Genomic DNA, 20972 nt, shown 5'->3' on the forward strand with positions numbered 1-20972 from the left:
AGGACACCTTCCTAATATTGAGTTGCACTCCCCTTTATACCATATATATACAGGATATAATGACAATAACAATTATTTTAATAAAGTGTTTTTGTTTATTTTACTTAAAGCACTCAACCACTGGGCCACAACATATTGTTTGCTTAATTCATAAATCAGAATTTTGTACAAGTTTGAAAACCCATTAAGATTATTGGCTAAATTTCTAATCTTTTAATCCAGTTTCAAACCTCCCTCCTCTTTTTCCTCCCTGCCTGCCTCCATCCTTTCCTCCTGCGCTCCTCAACATATTGACTGATTTGTTCCTCTCTCTGTTCTTCCTTCTAGGTAATTACTATTACCTCCCCAACCGCAGGGACGCCCTCCTCTGTGGGAATGGCAGTGGAGCCGGGTGAGACTTGACAACATCCTTTATTTATATAGCCAATTACATTCACCAACACAGCCTCAACACACATCCGGAATTACTGAGCACGATTGCATGCACACAATAAATATGATTATTGTGCACTGTCAGATGAATGTAATAGTTTGATTAAAACCTTTACATGCTTTGCAAGAAGAACGATTTACCTAATAATCATGTTTACATGGACACATCTGAAAATCAGCAGACAAAATAAACGTTTTACAACACTGAACATGTTATTTTTGCAAAGACGATTTGATTCTGAGTTTGGACAAATTCAGTTTGTTTGTGAAAAATATTTCAAAGACGCATCCTTTCAGTTTTCCCCGAACTCCCTTCCCTCACGCATACGAGGGAGGCTAATGCTTCCAGTCCTGGCACAGATCAAATACACAGCTGGAACGCCGATTAAGCTGTTTACATGTCCTAATAATTAGAACGATTGCTCAGAAAACCAGGTGTTTTAATCGACTTTGACCTTACGCCGATTTAAGATAATCAGATTAAGGTGTTTACATGACTAATGCCATACTCGGCCTTCTGCCATAATCAGTTTAATATCGAGTTATTAGTGTGCATGTAAGCATACTCACTTGTTTCCTTAACACTTAGGCATTGAAGAAATGCTAACTAGAATAGAGCACTTGGCGCTAATACAAGAGAGTGGAGAGGACAATACTATTTCAGCAGAATTTAGTTGGTTAATTTGATGCAGTCAAGTCAGTCTAATAAAAACGGATGCCACTTACTGTGGATAGTGTTAATGTAGTCAGGCTGATCGTAGAAAATCAAATCATATTCAGTGTAAGTACAGTTAAGTCGATCTAATGAAAACCAATGCTGCTCAGTGGACGCTGTAAATATCCACTGTATCGCTCTGTACTGTACAAGTGGCTTGTAGCAGTGGATTAGTGACCACCACATGGTTGATGACCTGTGTGTTGTGTATGTGGTTCTTCACCACAGGTTGTGCCCAGAGGGATTCACGTGCATCAAGGCGGGCAGGAACCCAGACTACGACTACACAAGCTTCGACTCATTTGGCTGGGCCTTCCTGTCCCTGTTCAGACTCATGACCCAGGACTTCTGGGAAAACCTCTACCAACAGGTGGGCCAAAGCTATTGGTTAGAAACAAAATGGCCGCTCACTGTTTGCTGATCTGATACACTTGATCCCCTTTTAGTGCTTTATCATTGACAATAACAGTGAAACAACTCAGGAATACTGGTAAAGAAAAGAAAATGCATATAATGAAAACAATTATCTAACTACCTTCCTCTATCCCTCTCTCCCTCCCCTCCCTCTCTCCCTCTCTCTCTCCCTTCCCTCCCTCTATCCCTCTCTCTCTCTCTGTCTCCTTCTCTCTTCCTCCCCCTCTCTCCCTCCACCGTCTCTCTCTCTCTCCCTCCCCCCCTCTATCCCTCTCTCTCTCTCTCTCTCTCCCCCTCTCTCTCTCTCTCTATCTCTCTCTCTCTCACTCTCTCTCTCTTCCCTCTCTTCCTCCCCCTCTCTCCCTCCACCATCTCTCTCTCACTCCCCTCCCTCTATCCCTCTCTCTCACTCTCTCTCTCACTCTCTCTCTGTCTCCTCTCTTCCTCCCCCTCTCTCCCTCCACCATCTCTCTCTCTCCCTCCCCTCCATCTATCTCTCCCTCTTTCCCCTCCCTAACTACCTACCTCCCTATCTCTATCTCCCTCGTTTCTTCTCTGTCTCCCTCCCCTCCCTCCCTCCCCCTTTCTCTCCCCCCACCATCCCTTTCTCTCTCTCTCTCACTCTCTCTTTGTCTCCTTCTCTCTTCCTCCCCCTCTCTCCCTCCACCGTCCCTCTCTCTCTCCCTCCCTCTTAGACCCTGCGAGCGGCGGGGAAGCCCTACATGATCTTCTTTGTGTTGGTGATCTTCCTGGGTTCCTTCTACCTGGTCAACCTGATCCTGGCTGTGGTGGCCATGGCCTACGATGAGCAGAACCAGGCCACCATAGAGGAGGCAGCCCAGAAGGAGGAGGAGTTCCAGGCTATGCTGGAGCAGCTCAAGAGACAGCAGGAGGAGGCATTGGTATTGGCTGATTTCTGCTTGTGCATTTGCTTGCAGAGCTTGACTTTTTTTATAATTTGCCTTTGAGTCATTAGAGAGACCGTCTTATCCAGAGCGACGACACAGCCAAAGTCCTCCCTGTCTTTCTCTGTCTTTCCCTACCCTGCCCTCTATGGCCCTTCTCTCTTAAGTCCATAATCCTCTCTTACATAAGTATGTCTTGGTGCTTGCTTGGTGTCAAGCTTCTACAGACAAGGGTGCTCCATTACTATGGAAACAAGAGGTAGATAGAGAAGGAATAACTCCTCTGTGCGTTATTGGTAGTACAGCATTAGCTTCCGTGTAGGGAGGGAGGTTCCATCTGCTACATATAATGTCTTATTTACAATAACAGCTTGACCAAGTGTCCAGCAATACAATAATAACAAAAACATGGATATCACGAAGATTTTATATACTGAGTATATGCATGGTTGCTTTTGAAAAATGAATGACTTTGTCTCCCATGCTTTTTGTTGTTGTAAATGAATCCACAGTGATTCAGGTTATGCAGGGCTTGTTATTAATTTAAAGAGCAATTGGGTTGTTCACTTGCTTCCGGAACAGATAACCTTTTAGTCTTTGCCAGTTTCGTTAGGAAAACAGTCAGTTTGTGGGACAAAACACAGGCCTCCATTTTTAGAAGTTCTTTGAAGCTGATTTGGGTATTTGTGTTGCCTGCTGTTCTGCTCTGTGCTCTGGCCACCAAAGACGGGTGCCCGGTTGCCGTGACAACTGTGCTTGTGTGTGATTGGCTGGCAGGTTGCCGTGGCAGCAGCCACAGAGAGCCACGGAGAGTACAGCGAGAGAGGGGGGCCCTCCACAGAAGCCTCCTCAGGGACCTCCAAACTCAGCTCCAAGAGCGCCAAGGAGAGAATGAACCATCAGAAGAAGAGAAAAGAGAGGGGCGAGCACAAGAAGTTCCACAAGTCCGAGTCGGAGGACAGTACCAAGAGGTTAAGCTTCCGGTTTTCGATAGATGCCAACCGGCTGTCCTACGAGAAGAGATGCTCCTCACCCAACCAGGCGAGTACACAGTGAGGGGAAAGGGTCATAGTCTTAGTCACCATTGTCCTCATTACCATCATCTTCCTCATCACTCCACTGGGCGGAGTGTCCACTGAGTCACTCCAATCATGTTGATCTCCTTTCTTCCATTTCATCGTCTCCCTAACCTCCATCCTCCTCCTCTTTTTCAGTACTGATACCTTTCTCTCCTCTCCCCTTTCTTTCTTTCCTCCCTCTCCCTCTCCCCTTCCACCAGTCTCTCCTCAGTATCCGCGGCTCCCTCTTCTCCCCGAGGAGGAACAGCCGAGCTAGCCTGTTTAGCTTCCGAGGCCGCGCCCGCGATGTGGTCTCCGATAACGACTTCGCCGATGACGAGCAAAGCACGTTCGAGGACACCGACAGCCGCCGCGGCTCCCTGTTCGTGCCTTGCCGTATCGAGCGCCGCTCCAGCATGGTGAGTCAGACTAGCCTGGCCCCTCAGCGCGTCCTGCTGCCCTCCAACGGCAAGATGCACTGCACCGTGGACTGTAACGGCGTCGTCTCGCTAGTGGGAGGGACCTCGGTGCCCACCTCGCCTGTAGGACTGCTCCTGCCTGAGGTGACCTATAGTTTTTATCAGTCCAGGCTCCAAATATTATTACTTTTCTTTTGATTGAGCCAGATGACCAGGTTTGCACTTTTGGGATTATTCCGTTGATTGCATTGCCCAGCTAAAGTATTTGACAGAAAAGAAATACTATTTGAAGTGAAGCCAACATTGTTGGTATAGTCATGGTTAGGGTCAGGAGTCCCTTACAGGCCACCTAGTCCGTACACTGAATAACTCTTCCAGATGTTTCTTGATCTCCAGAGGACAACCACTGACTCTGAGATGAGGCTGAAGAAGAGGAGGTCTCGCCAGGCTTCCATGTCCTACCTAGATGAGCCAGACAGAGCCAGAGCCAGAGCTATGAGTGTGGCCAGTATTCTCACCAACACCATGGAGGGTTGGTGTCACACCAAGTTATTCAATAATATGTTTTTATACCAGACCGGTGAACCGAACACCTTGAAGACTCATAGCCTACAACACATTATAATGCGTATGCCATCAATGAAGTGTCCTCCTTAGTATGATAAAAGCACGATAGCACTTTCCTGAAAGTTAACTATATGATATTTGATACTTCTTATACGTGCTTATAACAAGTCATAATGCCTTATAGCCAAAATGTGGACATGTATACATGCCAACAGGCGGCAGGTAGCTTAGCGTTTAAAAGCATTGAGCCAGTAACCGAAAGGTCGCTGGTTCAAATCCCTGAGCCGACTGGGTGAAAAATCTGTCTGTGCCCCTGAGCAAGGCACTTAACCTTAATTGCTCCTGTAAGTCGCTCTGGAGAAGAGCATCTGCTAAATGACTAAATAGTTTAAAAAAAAGAAAAAAAGGAGGAAAATGACACCAAAATGTGTCTGTTTTAACCCTTTCCAGAGCTTGAAGAGTCCAGGCAGAAGTGTCCACCATGCTGGTATAAGTTTGCCAACACCTATCTGATCTGGGACTGCTGTCCTATGTGGTTGAGTTTCAAGGGGATCGTCAACACAGTGGTGATGGACCCCTTCGTGGACCTGGCCATCACCGTCTGTATCGTCCTCAACACCCTCTTCATGGCCATGGAACATTATCCCATGACCAAGGAGTTCAATCATGTCCTCTCTGTCGGGAACTTGGTAAGTGTTTGATATTATTGATGTAAACTTTCAAGGCTTTATCGAAATATAAAGCTGTTAAAGAAAGACTGTTACTGGGATGAGTTTCTCCCCTAACAGCCATTTCTAATTGTATATTTTTTACTTCATACAATACATCATATATATTTAGATATTTTTTTACACCCAAACCCTTCACTCAGCAATCTGATAGCATAAGTAAAATGAATTGTGAAATAGAAACACAGATAAATAAATGCCTTACATAGTACATCTATTGAACAATACTTCACAATACATACATCAGAAACAGTTACAAATGATAGAGATCCATTCATGGATGTACAGGTCTGTTGGATAAGAGTTCAGAAATGTCCGCTGCTGCTTTTTTCATTTCTAAGGAATTTGTAAGGAAAGTTTCTTGCACCTGATATATCTTCTCCTCAAAGTCACACATGGCATCTTCCAAATCCCCAATCTGTTATTTTTCACAGTTTCATTGTCTAAGTCTATTTTAGAAGATTCAGAGCCACCAAGTTGGCCACATACTATTGAAACTGTATACAGAGATGTACATCTATCCACTATCCATAGGTACAAATATGTATGGCTAGCCAAGCTTAACCCACACACTACCCACACAACCACTAACACTCATTCTCTGGAAATATTTCTAACCGTGCTCAAATCTAACTACTGTCTCTGTCTCTGTCTCTGTGTAGGTGTTTACAGGCATCTTCACGGCTGAGATGGGTTTCAAGCTAATCGCTCTGGACCCCTACTACTACTTTCAACAGGGATGGAACATATTTGACGGCATCATCGTCAGTCTGAGTCTGATGGAACTCGGTCTGGCCAATGTAGAGGGCCTGTCTGTGCTCCGGTCTTTCCGATTGGTAAGATCCCACTTCTGACACCAGTTTCTCCCGAGTTGACCCTGTCAGAGCAGATTGTGTACCTTCTAGTTGCCACATTTCTACAGGAAACAGAACTATACTACCCCCCTTAGCTGAATGACAGATGCCCTTTCTTTTACGTACTCCTTGATACACTGGTAATATTCATCTTCATCCTTTGTTGATTGATGCTAGCTAGATATTAATACCGTAGCCACAACCAGGAACAACAAAACTCCTCATGTGATTCTTCTTGTCAACAGTTGAGGGTGTTCAAGCTGGCCAAGTCTTGGCCCACCCTGAACATGCTGATCAAGATCATCGGTAACTCGGTGGGAGCGCTGGGTAATTTGACACTGGTCCTAGCCATCATCGTGTTCATCTTCGCCGTGGTGGGCATGCAGCTGTTCGGCAAGAGCTACAAGGAGTGTGTGTGTAAGATCGCAGACAACTGCCAGCTGCCGCGCTGGCACATGCATGACTTCTTCCACTCGTTCCTCATCGTGTTCCGGGTGCTGTGTGGGGAGTGGATCGAGACCATGTGGGACTGTATGGAGGTGGCTGGCCAGAGCATGTGCCTCATCGTTTTTATGATGGTCATGGTTATAGGGAACCTGGTGGTAGGTGTTTTTGCTGTTAGTCATTGTATATCCCAAAATCCCCATACCTATGGATGATATCACTGTACTTGTGATGAATCTTTCTTGGTCAATTTGTGTTTGACAATGGTGCCGCAAATATGTTTAAAGCATTGCCATATTTACGTGATATGCAATTTTCAATTTGAACTGAATCTCCATATTAACAACTGAACCCAGATCAAAATTGACTCCTTTCATCCCTCTGTCTCTACAGGTCCTGAATCTGTTCCTGGCCTTGCTGCTCAGCTCCTTCAGCGCCGACAACCTGGCGGCCACGGACGACGACAGCGAGATGAACAACCTGCAGATCGCTGTGGGCCGCATCCAGAGGGGCGTGGCCTGGGTCAAGGTGGCCATCCGCCAGGTTATCCAGAGCCTGTTCCTCGGGGGCGGAGCCACCAAAGGGGTCAAGGGGGGGTCACTGGAGGGGGGTAAGACCCTGGACGAGCTCCACAGCTCCATCAACGGCAAGGGGGACAACTGCAACTCAAAACACATGTTGGTCGAGATCACTAAAGATCCGAGTGGGGTCTATCTGAAGGAGGGGAACGGGCGGCCCGGAGGGGGGTTGGGGGTGGGGTTAGGAGACAGTACGGAGAATTACCCAAAGGAAGAGTACAACTACATGTCGTTCATCCACAACCCCAGCCTGACGGTGAGCGTGCCCATCGCGGTGTGCGAGTCGGACTTTGAGACCACTATCACGGAGGACTTCAGCAGCGAGTCGGCCTCCGAGGAAATGTCGATGGGCAGCAAAGAGGTAAGAGAGGAGGTTTGACTAGAGACTCGCTCTGTTAAGTAGCAACGAGCACAGTCACATCACATCTTTTAATTGTGGTATATTTGAGTGGTGTCTGTGTTAGTTTTGAGTGGTGTCTGTGTTAGTTCTGAGTGGTGTCTGTGTTACTGGAGATGCCATGATTTAGCTTGACCTTAAGCAGAGTGAGCGCTTTTGGGACTATTCCATTGGTTTGTACTTTTGGGACAATTCCATTGGTTTACACTTTTGGGACGATTTCTTCAGTTAACACTATTGGGATTGTTCCATTGGTTTACTAGCCTTGTGAACCAGAACTAACCGTGCGTGCTCCCGTTACGTGTCATGTGTAGTGAAACAGAATGTGAGCTCAGGAGATCAGGATGGTTAAACAAGGCTTATTTGTTTACACCTTTTGGACTATTCCATTGGTTTACACTTTTGGGACTGTGCCATTGGTTCCATTTTGTCAGGCCAGCTAAATACAGCGCAACTCTATGGTATTTCATCGTTTTCGTCATATGTATTTGACCCAGGTCTGCTGTGTTTGACGTAGATCTGTATACAGAATCAGTGGTGAAGTGGAAGGGAAACGCACATAATCGGCGTTCACACCACCTTTTCATCTTGCCAGGCGTTTACCCGCCTAAAGTGGAAAAATGCATTGGAAATACAGACAGCGTTACTTTGTTCACTGATTATTTTACCACTACGCATCAATGGATAGAATCTGAGAACTCCAGACTTTCCAGAGGCAGTTACCAGCTAGATATTTTGCTGACTCATTGAGTCATTGCACCAAGTCTCTGTAGCCTAGTCCACTATCCAGGGAGTTGCATACTGTTATAAAGCCCTAGGAGTCAAAATAATGACGTAGCATGAGAGGACAGTACAGTCACTGCTTCTACACCTGCATTGCTTCCTGTTCGGGGTTTTAGGCTGGGTTTCTGTACAGCACTTTGTGATGTCAGCTGATGTAAGAAGGGGTTTATAAATACATTTGACATTTGACGATGATTGACTACAGATAATGAGTCAGAATGGCCTATGGCCCAAGTAGCAGGTCGTTTCTGGATGTTCTCATTAGATATCTATAATGGGCTGATGTGTGTGTTATCTGGTTGACTGAGTATACAGGCGGGCAAATAGGTCTTCACTATTATATGCGCTTGTTGAAAGAAATTGTTTAGTGCAGCGTCCTTGCAAAGGGTGAAGCGAAGTGAAGTGTGTGTGTGTGGGTGTTCACGGATGTGTGTGGAGGCTCACGGATGTGTGTGGGGGCTCACGGATGTGTGTGGGGGCTCATTTCTCACACATTGAATCCCTTTCATTAGAAATCACACCAGTGAGATTTTAAAATAAACCACATTTTTATGACATGTTTAATAGACTGTAAATTAAGGCCGGAAGAAAGATAAAGGACTTAAAATACCCCACTCACTGGCCCCCACACACACACACACACACACACACACACACACACACACACACACACACACACACACACACACAACATTCTGGAGCAGATGTTGAAAATAAGATGTGTGTCTGCTTCAAAGACATAATGTCACGTTAGGCTCGGAGGGTAAGAGGGCCTTCTGGGCTCTGTAGCCCCGCCCCCACATCTCCAGACCAGAGCCAAGTACAGGGAGTGGAGTGGAGCTGAGCCGACCTACAGAAGTGTCGCCAACCTGCACCCAGCCAACTCCTTCAGTTCTTAGAGAAAGCTAGCCTGGTCTGTTTCTGGCCATGACTCCATGCAACAAATATGGATTAGATGCCAGCTGCTGATCCCCCTTCTCCCTTATAAATAATAGCTTCAAATTAGACTATTTATTTGGGAACGGGATCATAAACCGTGTGTGTGTGAGTGTGATTTTGGGCTACGAACAGTACAAGGTCAATTGTCGTCCTCACAAACTGTTTAATCCTATTCTATATTAGCCTTGTCTTCTAAAGTGTTTCTCTGTGGATAACCTGTGTCCTTATGTGCCTTGCAGCTGATTGATGAAAACAGACATCGAGGTTGTACTGTACATTATGAGCTGGCTCATGGTTGTATCACTGTACCTTGCTTAACCCACCGTTTGTTATTGCAGCTGTGTTACAGACGCTCACAAGGTTGTCAGTGAGAGAGAGGAGACTTGTAAGACCATTTTATTCTACATAGCACTAACCATGAAGACTGCCTATGCCATTTTACAGAACCAACCAAGACTTATCTTGCATTTTTTTCAATGGATTGCCTATTCTTTTGTTCTCTGCCTGACTACCCTCCCCAACTGCTTTCCTCTGTTGTAGTCCCTGGCCTTTCTTTTCTTCTATCCCCCCTTTCATCTCATATCTTTATTTCTAATTTGATCACCAGGCTTTTTTGTAGTTTCAACACCATTACGAATGAGCTGCATCCACTTTTCAAATTGATAGGTGAAGTCATGTGACATGTTTTTGCTTCTGGTTTCCTTGCTTGGTTTGTATTGATTGATTTTGGAGGTGAATGGCATTAACCACCCCAAGATTGAGAAAAAATAACAGAGAATTGATGAAGAGAGAAAAGGAGGAGAGGAAGAGACAAAGATGAAATAAATGAGTTTTGCCCGAAGTACTTTAGGTTAAACTCACGAGGGTTACATGTTCTCCCTGTATAGACCTAGTGAATGTTTTGGAGTCTGAATATTAGTCTCTTTGAACCCCTGGTAGATTAGCGGTTGCATAGTCAGCAAAGTTCATACTGAACTGATGCAGCAATTATAGCAAACACCCAAGTGAAATCAAGACACAAATTACATATTGCCTTCCAAAAGCATGTCAGGAGGGCACACTCAATTTATATATAGTCTTTGAGAGAGAGAGAGAGAGAGAGAGAGAGAGAGATAATGTGTGTGAGAGAGAGCACCACCGATCCTTCTGGAACATTGTGCATCTCGGGGCGGGAGGGACGTGGAGCGGGTAGGGTAGCATGCTTCCATCGTTCACACTACGTATTAGCTGGGTCCCACGGCAATCAGACCTGCTGCACTGTCTAGTATTGATGGCATGTTACTCCTCTGTCTACCAGCCAGCCAGACTCCCTAAACATTGCACCATGTTTTACCAATGCAAACAGGACAGGGATTCCACCTACAGAGCTAAGCCTTCTCACCATACAGTACACAGAACACTTTTTTTATTTTTTATTTCACTAGGCAAGTCAGTTAAGAACAAATTCTTATTTACAATGACGGCCTACCCCAGCCAAACCCTAACGACGCTGGGCCAATTGTGCGCCGCCCTATGGAACTCCCAATCACAGCCAGTTGCGATACAGCCTGGAATCGAACCAGGGTCTGTAGCACTGAGATGCAGTGCCTTGGACCGCTGCACCACTCGGGAGCCCAATCGGCTTGTAGATTAAATATAAAAAAATCTCAAGTACTGTACTATGGATAACTTGCATGGATTGCAGGGCTCTAATGTCAAAGTGTGTATTATAATCCAATGATTATCCTGCCAATAGCAAAGAATAAGGACAGTTTTTGTCAGCGATTGTGTGCAGATATGTAGCGGAGTCAGGCGCAGGACACAGGTGTTGAGTAAAACAACGGAGTTTACTCAAAATACACGCAAAATTCCACATAGGAATAATCACAAACAAACATGCACCTACAACAACCACTAACGACACAAACAATCACAGACAGAACAGAAATGTATGCCAGAGGGTTAAATAGGGAGCATGATAGGGGAATTGAAACCAGGTGTGTGTGATACAGACAAAACAAAACGAAACTGAAACATGGATCGGTGGTGACTAGAAAGCCGGTGACGTCGACCGCCGAACACCACCCGAACAAGGAGAAGGGCCGAATTCGGCGGAAGTCGTGACAGTTTTACTAGTCAGCCCTAGAGATCCCTCCAACATTATTTCCTCTTGGAGGGACATTTCCTCTTAGTCTCCAGTGGATAATCCTGTTAGAGTACCCCATTTAGCTGTATCTCCCCTGTATGTTTTCTGGGCAGCATGGTCACAATGCATCTAATGTTATATTAGTATTCATTATATTATTATTATTATATGATAGCTCCAGACCACATGCTGTCTTGTAAACAGTGCACAGTACTGGTTTTTGCTGGTTAGCTAATGTGGCAATACCCATTTATTTACCGAAACAGAGACCGAAGCTTGTGCTTTTTTAAGGATTGGGAAAAATGTGTTTTCATGTCAATGAGGAAAATGTTCAGTATTTTGGGGGAGGGAGGGAAGAGGGGGAATTGATTTGTTATTGTCTTTTGATCGATGGGGCTATCCGCCAATCAAATGCTAAATCCTGGGTCATTTTTCAGTGGACATGAAATTCCGTCAGCCCACTCTTGCTTGTTTTCCGATTTCAGGATTGGAAATGCACTGGAATACTGCATGCCCCCTTCGACTGTCTGAGCCGATATCAAACATACCCACAGTGCATTGTAACACCAACCTCTCCCTGTAGCATGTATTGTTGCTACCAGGTGCTGTATACTACAGTGTGATTGGATCTCCCCTGATCAAACTGATCTCAAAGCCTGTAGGTACTTTTGATCGACGCTGCATGTAATGATGATGATAATGATGAAACGAGTATAACTCTGAGTTTATATTTAAGCCAAAGTCATGTCTCCAGTCCAGATCAAAGAATCTGGTGAGACTACTGTACTGTTACAGTCCATGACAATGGAGAATGAACCATTACAAGAATCTCAAGATCTCTAGTAGCTCAGAAGGTTGTGTGTCCCCCCCCCCCCCCTGCAGAAGCTACCTATAGAGCCCCAGCACCTTATCTCATCGGAGGGCAGCTCGGTGGATATCGGTCCCCCGGGGGATGGAGCTGAGTCAGTGGAGCTGGAGGACGAGGAGTCAGAGGACCCAGAGAACTGCTTCACCGATGGTGAGGGAGGGAGGGGCTGGAGCAGAGGACGGGGAAGAAGGAGGGAAAGGGGGGGAAGGGAGAGAGGGACTGGCGAGAGGAAGGTTTGAGAGAGACTGACAGAGACAAATGTTTTATCTTTGACATACTTTGTCCTTTCACACATCAGAAGTAGTCTATAGGGAATTCCAAGCTCTGATAGGGGGGGGAAACTGTTTGGAAAATGTGAGGAGAAGTTTCTTTCGGGCAAGGACAAGGCATTATTTTATCTTCTCTTTCTCTCTCTCTCTCTCTCTCTCTCACTCTCTCTCTCTCTCTCTCTCTCTCTCTCTCTCTCTCTCTCTCTCTCTCTCTCTCTCTCTCTCTCTCTCTCTCTTTCTCTCTGTCTCTCCCAGGCTGTGTGCTCAGGTTCCAGTGTTTCCAGGTGAACGTTGAGGAGGGCAAGTGGAAGATGTGGTGGACCTTGAGGAAGACGTGCTTCATCATCGTGGAACACAACTGGTTCGAGACCTTAATCATTTTCATGATCCTGCTCAGCAGTGGCGCTCTGGTGAGTGGCTGCTGCTCACCTGGCCTGTGTAATGTTCTACCGCTCCTTTAAGAAAAGTCAAGTAAACGTGTGCTCTAGTTGTCTTTACATCACAATGTGAGTGTCAAATAATTACAGTCTGCTTACTTTGATGTAGAGTGAAGATGAGCTTTATGGCTTCTTGGTTAGCCTAACACTTCTGTTTTGAAGTGAAAACTGAAACGTTGATTGGTCAGAGTGTACTCATCAGTAGGGTTGAGTCCGTACAGGGAAAACTCTGATCCATATGCATAACTAGGGCCCAGAGTATTTCCTGGCCATGTCTTGTGTTCAGAAAAAACTCAGAGCCCTACAATTGACCAAAAAAACACCAACCTATGTGACTCAAAACACTTGACAAACATGACCTTAGCCCAGACCTCAGGCACTATCAACTATCTGATGCTTGATTTCTCGTTTGTGTCTCTGTGTAGGCGTTTGAAGACATTTACATAGAACAGCGGAAGACCATTAAAATTGTGCTGGAGTACGCAGACAAAGTCTTCACCTATATCTTCATCCTGGAGATGCTGCTGAAGTGGGTGGCCTATGGATTCAAGAAGTACTTCACCAACGCCTGGTGTTGGCTGGACTTCCTCATTGTTGATGTATGTATTTGCTGGAGTTGTATTCCGAACTCCGTGCACACGCAATGACCTTGAACACGCTTTGTCAGCAGATTAATTCAAATCTAAGCTTTGGATAGCAATTTAAAGTGATTTGATTAATTTTGTGATTATTCATTTACCAATTGGAAAATGGAAATTCCATAACATTTTTTACCCATGTACCACACATAGTTCTCCTTCTGCAAATGTCTCTCATGACATTGCTTATTTCTCTCTCTCTCTCTCTCTCTCTCTCTCTCTCTCTCTCTCTCTCTCTCTCTCTCTCTCTCTCTCTCTCTCTCTCTCTCTCTCTCTCTCTCTCTCTCTCTCTCTCTCTCTCTCTCTCTCTCTCTCTCTCTTTGTATTTTTCTCTCTCTGTTTTTCTTTCTTTCTTTCTCTCTCTCTCTCTCTCTCTCTCTCTCTCTCTTTTCTGTCTGTTTTTCTTTCTCTCTCTCTCTCTCTCTCTCTCTCTCTCTCTCTCTCTCTCTCTCTCTCTCTCTCTCTCTCTCTCTCTCTCTCTCTCTCTCTCTCTCTCAGGTGTCTCTGGTGAGCTTGGTAGCCAATGCGTTAGGCTACTCTGAGCTGAGTGCCATTAAATCCCTACGAACACTGCGAGCCTTAAGACCCCTGAGGGCCTTGTCACGGTTCGAGGGCATGAGGGTAAGGGTTACTGGAGAACATGTTTCGTGCTGAACTGCAAACAGAAAGAGCCTCTCAAGCAGCTTTTAGGATATTTGTTATGGTAAAGTCCACTGCGATTGAGTCTTTTGAAAATAACTAAATGTCATAACTAAATGTAACTTATTTTAGGAGACGAATGCCTTGTTACATTTGACATCTTGTAGCATTCTTAGCCACAGTCCTTTTGAAATGGCTGAGGCTTCTAGAAGGAGGAAAATAGACACCAGTGATGTATTTTAAATGGGCGCATGCCTGTGTACAGAGCTAGATTTCGAGATATGTCTCTCGTGTGTATCTGCATGACTTTCTCCACATTGTGTCGATAGATTCTAACATTGCTCTGCCTCGATGTTGCTTGGGTGGGGCCTTTTGATGTGTAATTATTTTCTTTGTGTGTCTTTTCATTTACAGTAAACACTGTTGTGACTTCGTCCTGACTCTTCTAAGGTTTTTTCTGTTTTGCTTTTTTAACTTTGAGTGGTTAAATGTGCTCTGTCGCCACTCCTTTGAAAGAGCATTTCCTTCCGTTTCCTTTCCTTAAATAGTTAACTGTCAAACTCTTGTGGTAGTGCTCGTAAAATGCTTTGTACTAAAAATAACATAGTGAAAATACTGTACACATATTCTCATGTGTTCCTAAACCTAACACAATATTTAAATATTACCACCGCTATTCACCCTCCCTATACGTTATTATAATATTATTGCATATGTTATTATCTATGGTAACCAGGATTCTTGGATAAGCCTAGAAATACATGTTTTCTTGAGTAACAAGAGTGTGCATTTCAGCTTCGACTTTATCTCACTCAACACATTGTCACATTACTTTCTAGTCCTATCCAGAGAAACCTCAGAGAACCGGTTTGATCGAGCCCTCTAACCGTGTCGTCTTTGATTGACAGGTGGTGGTGAACGCCCTCCTGGGTGCCATTCCGTCCATCATGAACGTGCTGCTGGTGTGCCTCATCTTCTGGCTCATCTTCAGCATCATGGGCGTCAACCTGTTCGCAGGGAAGTACTACTACTGCGTCAACACCACCAACGACGAGACCTTTCCCATCGAGGTGGTCAACAACAAGAGCGACTGTCTGGCCCTGGCCAATGACAGCGCCCGATGGAAGAATGTCAAGATCAACTTTGATAATGTCGGGGCCGGGTACTTGGCCTTGTTGCAAGTGGTGAGTGGGACAGGCATGAGGACATGGTCAGTTGTCTGTTGGCGTTCAGGAAGATTATGCATAAAGCTGGTTTAAAAGTGTAGTTATTATGAATTGTGCATATAATGTTCATTTACACTGAGTGAACAAAACATTAGGAAAACCATGACATAGACTTTCCATGACATAGACTGATCAGATGAATTTGAGTGTGTCAAGAACTGCAACGCTGCTGGATTTTTCACCCTCAACAGTTTCTCGTGTGTATCAAGAATGGTCCACCATCCGAAGGACATCCAGCCAATTTTGACACAACTGTGGGAAGCATTGGAGTCAAAATGGGCCAGCATCCCTGCGGAATGCTTTCGACACCTCGCCCCGACAAATTGAGGGCAAAAGGGGATGCAACTCAATATTAGGAAGATGGTCCTGATGTTTTGTACACTCAGTGTATATACCTTATGCCTGTATGGCAGTCTTGTTTTTGACCTTTTATGCCACTTTTGTGCTTTTAAATCAGTGTAGAGTATTTTTTGTTTGAGACATAGCGTAGCACCTTTCACAGAGTGTTCATTTAATATTTTCTACCTGCTACCAAAATAGCTCTCCTTAACCAAAAGTAGTGGAGCGGAGCCTGACTGCAAGGCTGCAGCAAAGGAACAGGGAAGTCAGATGTAAGTAACCACTTGAGAGTGACCCCTCTGAGAGAAATTCATTCTGTTCTCTGCTCCTAGGCAACGTTTAAAGGTTGGATGGACATCATGTATGCAGCTGTGGACTCTCGTAATGTACGTGTTTCTTTGGGGCTCTGGTCATGGAGAATGGCTGACAGTTTAAAGTCCGGTTGACTCTTGTATTTAAGGTTTTGAGTTGACATTTTTTTATTGGAATGTTGGTGTTTTTATGTCTTTCGTAAAATAATGTTTATTCCCTTAGGAATGTCCTGTAAATAAAGGTTTGACTTGAATATGTGCAATGATGAAACATTTTGCTGTATATCTTTCTTGTTTGTGTTTCAGGTGGAACTTCAGCCCCAATATGAACAGAACCTCTACATGTATCTGTACTTTGTCATCTTCATCATCTTTGGCTCCTTCTTCACTCTCAACCTCTTCATTGGTGTCATCATTGACAACTTCAACCAACAGAAGAAAAAGATACGTATTCTGTAGTGACCAGGTGTTCGTATACACTGCGATATCGATAGCTCAGTGTTTTGTCAAACCTGCTGCTAGCTGAGAGATTATTCTAAATACAGCAGGCATACGAGGTACACACACACACACACACACACACACACACACACACACACACACACACACACACACACACACACACACACACAGACACAGACACACATACACACATACACACATACACACATACACACATACACATACACATACACATACACATACACATACACACACACATACACATACACATACACATACACATACACATACACACACACATTCACCTTCCAGTCGTTAAGAGAGCTAACACTGTGACTGCAGTCTCCGTGATACAGAGACAGAGGAGACAAGAGAAAAAGAAAGACAGATCAAGGAGGAAGAGGAGAGAGCGTAAAATAGCCTGAGAGATATCGAGAGGAGAGGGATGAGAGAGAGAGATCGGAAAAGCGCGCCTAGCCCTGAGCTAACAATGAGTGAAAGAAACTTGAGAGAGAGAGAGAGACGGTCTGGGTGTCCGTGTGTTAGGTTTTTACCAGGTTTTGTATTGTTCCCTATACTTTGGAGGTCAGGACATCTTCATGACAGAGGAACAAAAGAAATACTACAATGCCATGAAGAAGCTCGGCTCCAAGAAACCCCAGAAGCCTATTCCCAGGCCAACGGTTTGACATTGATATTGATACCTGTTGATATTACAATAACCATTCAACCAAGCAGTAGCTCAAATATTTAAGACTGATTAAGAATTAATATTTAAGAAATAATATTTGCTTTGAGAAAGCAAAATAACAAAAAATGTAAATCAATATTTATTTTGAATTCTCGCAGTAATGATGATTAAATATATATATATTTCTATCGCTCTCTACCTCTCTGTTTTTCTCTCTCCCTTCATCTGTCTTTCCATTCTAGAATGCATTCCAAGGCTGTGTGTTTGACTTCATAACGAAGCAGGCTTTTGACATTGTCATCATGATCCTCATCTGCCTCAACATGGTCACTATGATGGTGGAAGAGGACGACCAGACACCAGAGAGGGAAAAAATCCTCCACTGGATTAACTTTGTCTTTATAGTGCTCTTTACTGGGGAGTGTATGCTCAAAATGATATCCCTCCGCCATTACTACTTCACAATTGGCTGGAACGTGTTTGACTTTGTCGTTGTCATACTTTCAATCGTAGGTAAGAACCCTGACTCTTCATAGTCTTTTGAATCGAAATGTAGCATTCAGAATAAATGTTTGGAGCTGTAACTGAGAAATTGTATGTGTTTAATTGGTGTGGTTTTTGTCTCTGTCCTTACAGGTATGTTTTTATCAGAATTGATTGAGAAGTACTTTGTTTCCCCAACGTTATTCCGAGTCATCCGACTTGCCAGAATCGGCCGCATCCTCCGTCTCATCAAGGGCGCTAAGGGCATCCGGACGCTTTTGTTCGCCTTGATGATGTCACTTCCTGCCCTGTTTAACATTGGCCTCCTGCTCTTCCTGGTCATGTTCATCTACGCCATCTTCGGCATGTCCAACTTCGCCTACGTCAAGCACGAGGCGGGAATCGACGACATGTTCAACTTCGAGACGTTCGGCAACAGCATGCTCTGCCTGTTCCAGATCACCACGTCGGCGGGCTGGGACGGCCTCCTGGCGCCCATCCTCAACAAGAAGGAGCCCGACTGTGACAGCCAGATGGAGCACCCGGGCACCTTGTACCGGGGAAACTGCGGCAACCCGCCAGTGGCCATGTTCTTCTTCGTCAGCTACATCATCATCTGTTTCCTCATCGTGGTCAACATGTACATCGCCGTCATCCTCGAGAACTTCAGCGTGGCCACCGAGGAGTCGGCCGAGCCGCTGAGCGAGGACGACTTTGAGATGTTCTACGAGGTGTGGGAGCGCTTCGACCCGGACGCCACGCAGTTCGTGGAGTACCACAAGCTGTCGGACTTTGCAGACGCGTTGGACCCGCCGCTGCGAATGGCCAAGCCCAACCACATCCAGCTGATCAAAATGGATCTGCCCATGGTCAGCGGGGAGCGCATCCACTGCCTTGACATCCTGTTTGCCTTCACCAAGCGTGTCCTGGGAGAGGGTGAAGGCTTGGACCTCCTCCGGGGCCAGATGGAGGAGCGCTTCATGGCCTCCAACCCCTCCAAAGTCTCCTATGAACCCATCACCAGTACCCTGCGGCGCAAACAGGAAGAAATGTCTGCCTTGGTGATCCAGAGGTCATTCAGGCGCTACCTGGCCCGACTCGCTCTGAAGAAAGCAGCAGAGCTCTACAAGAAGCAGCCTAAAGGCAGTGTGATGTATGAGCTGGAGGACAAGGAGGTGCTGGTGATAGGACAGTCCGCGGACAACTCCACCCTCACTGAGAAAACGGACATGACGCCCTCCACCGCCTCGCTGCCTTCGTACAACAGTGCCACAAATTTGGAAAAGGACCAATATGCGAAAGAAAAGAGGGAGAAAGAGAACAGAGACAAAGATCTGAGAGAGCAAAATAAATAAGCGAACAAAAGGACAAATGATGAGTACTAAGACGTTCGCTTTGAAGAAAAACGTGTTTACAGATTTGGAGGACCGATGTATGCTAATGTCTTGGTGGAGGGGGTGTGGTGGTGTTGGGTGCTAGGCCAAACTGATGTGTAGCTAGCTAAGGCTGAGGCCTGAGAGCAGGATTGGAGCCATTTAAGGGGACTGTTCCAGGGGGTTACATAGTAACAAGGCAGGGGAAGATTATTGTTATGTATCACTGCCAGGAGTAAGTGAAAGATGGCAACTCAAAAAGCCATTGCGAAACCGCTTGTGATTTTCTGTAGAGTGTTACTATCTGACACACATGAGTATACTGTGAAGTTTTCTGTAGCTAGTGCTGCTGCTACCATTATACATCCAGTGTCTTGAATAACGATCGCCGTGTTACTTAAGGTTCTTGCATTTTAGTATAATTTCATTTTTGTTAATGGTAAGGAATGTTTTATCGTGTAATTGTGAGAATGTGTCCGCTGCTTTTCACGGTTGTAAAAACACCATGTACAGAAAAACGCAGCGACTAAACAAATCCATGTTCCAATACTAACGCCACATATACGTTTTGTTACTCCCAGAACTATTTGTTCTCAGGCAGCAGTTTTCATGTATCCCTCTGGGAATAAGCATAGGTACTGTATATGTAACTAACCGGGTCTCCTGCACACCACAAGACTATGCTAGCCCGCTGAGGTAAGGTCTGAGACTAACCCAGGTCTTCAGGTCTCAGGCAAGGTTACTCATCACGTGAACGTTACATTATGCACAAGCTTAATTCCACAACCTATCATCGGTGACACTTGGTAAAGATATATCTTGTACATCTATATGAATTGCTGTTGTTCTCCCCTCGCTGTTTCTATGAACATGCCCACGGACACAGAGATCCTGAATGTATGTCAACAGATTCATTGAGAGGGATTCAATGAGATCTTCATTTTCGTAGACATTCATTGTCATAAAGCAATGTGTATGACAGATGTATTTCAATATCTCTCTCTCTCTCTCTCTCTCTCCACTCCTTGTTTCTGTTGAAGCACTCTTGTAAAGAAAGATGACTAACAAAATTATAATAAAGGGAACACATTGATGGTCTTTTTCCAAAGATGTCTAACTCCATTATAATATGTGCATATGACACCTGGCGTTGAGTTTAGCACTCGTCTGTACTGCACACTGTACTCATAGTTCATTCATTATTTGAATTCAAAGCCTGATTCTTTCAACATAGTGATTTGGTTCGATTTATAAATAGTATGGTGTACTATATGGACCCACAGTTTGCATAACACTTCCATTTGATGTAAGAGCACTTTTGATCTTTTCATGGCCACCCCCCAATGGGTATTATGTGAGCGTGTGTGTGTGTGTGCGCAAACACGTGTGTGTGCATCCGTGCGAGCACGCGCGTGTGTGTGCGTGAAAGTGTGTGACTGGGGTCTACGGTTTACTTGTATTACAAGTATTATAAATAGCACTTCTACTGTAGCTACTGTTGCTTTTAAAAGTAACTTTTAGGTTGCCATTTTTCTACAACTTGTTTTACAATCTGCACACATTGACACATGAAACAGTTGTATGGTCCACATTTCTGTAGATATGAAACAAAGCAATCGGCAGCCATTTTCCCTTCAGCTAGTATGTTAGTGAAGGGCATGCAGGTCAGGACTAGTATCAGTTCATCTGCTAACATGAATTAAAACATTCAAAAGAATAAAGAACACACCTGTTACCTTCCTCTTTTAAGCTATGCTCTATCAGAAAGTATGACGATTGCTGCATATTTGGTTGACGGGATCATCCATGTGGTTGAATTTCATGTTACACTGAAATGTATATACATTTGCAAATGTGTGATGAGTGACATTTTTGCTA

At 44.8% G+C, this 20972-nt stretch overlaps 1 protein-coding gene across 2 annotated transcripts in view; it reads left to right on the forward strand.

The window, feature by feature from the left end:
• The window catches only part of LOC129859673 (sodium channel protein type 2 subunit alpha-like), a 38634-nt gene extending 18432 nt beyond the window's left edge, over positions 1–20202 (forward strand). For both annotated transcript variants that reach the window (XM_055929732.1, XM_055929733.1), the window contains exons 8-27: positions 328–391; positions 1376–1517; positions 2257–2463; positions 3244–3507; positions 3746–4087; positions 4340–4475; positions 4961–5199; positions 5901–6074; positions 6338–6694; positions 6930–7475; positions 12241–12376; positions 12751–12905; positions 13358–13531; positions 14069–14191; positions 15118–15393; positions 16107–16160; positions 16392–16529; positions 17126–17230; positions 17481–17751; positions 17875–20202. In XM_055929732.1, coding sequence (XP_055785707.1) covers positions 328–391; positions 1376–1517; positions 2257–2463; positions 3244–3507; positions 3746–4087; positions 4340–4475; positions 4961–5199; positions 5901–6074; positions 6338–6694; positions 6930–7475; positions 12241–12376; positions 12751–12905; positions 13358–13531; positions 14069–14191; positions 15118–15393; positions 16107–16160; positions 16392–16529; positions 17126–17230; positions 17481–17751; positions 17875–19076 — 5105 coding nt within the window. In that variant the 3' untranslated portion in view covers positions 19077–20202. The remainder of the gene's footprint in view (positions 1–327; positions 392–1375; positions 1518–2256; positions 2464–3243; positions 3508–3745; positions 4088–4339; positions 4476–4960; positions 5200–5900; positions 6075–6337; positions 6695–6929; positions 7476–12240; positions 12377–12750; positions 12906–13357; positions 13532–14068; positions 14192–15117; positions 15394–16106; positions 16161–16391; positions 16530–17125; positions 17231–17480; positions 17752–17874) is intronic.
• Positions 20203–20972: the final 770 nt, after the last annotated feature.

The sequence above is a fragment of the Salvelinus fontinalis genome, chromosome 7 (genome assembly GCF_029448725.1).
Source record: "Salvelinus fontinalis isolate EN_2023a chromosome 7, ASM2944872v1, whole genome shotgun sequence".
Taxonomy (NCBI): domain Eukaryota; kingdom Metazoa; phylum Chordata; class Actinopteri; order Salmoniformes; family Salmonidae; genus Salvelinus; species Salvelinus fontinalis.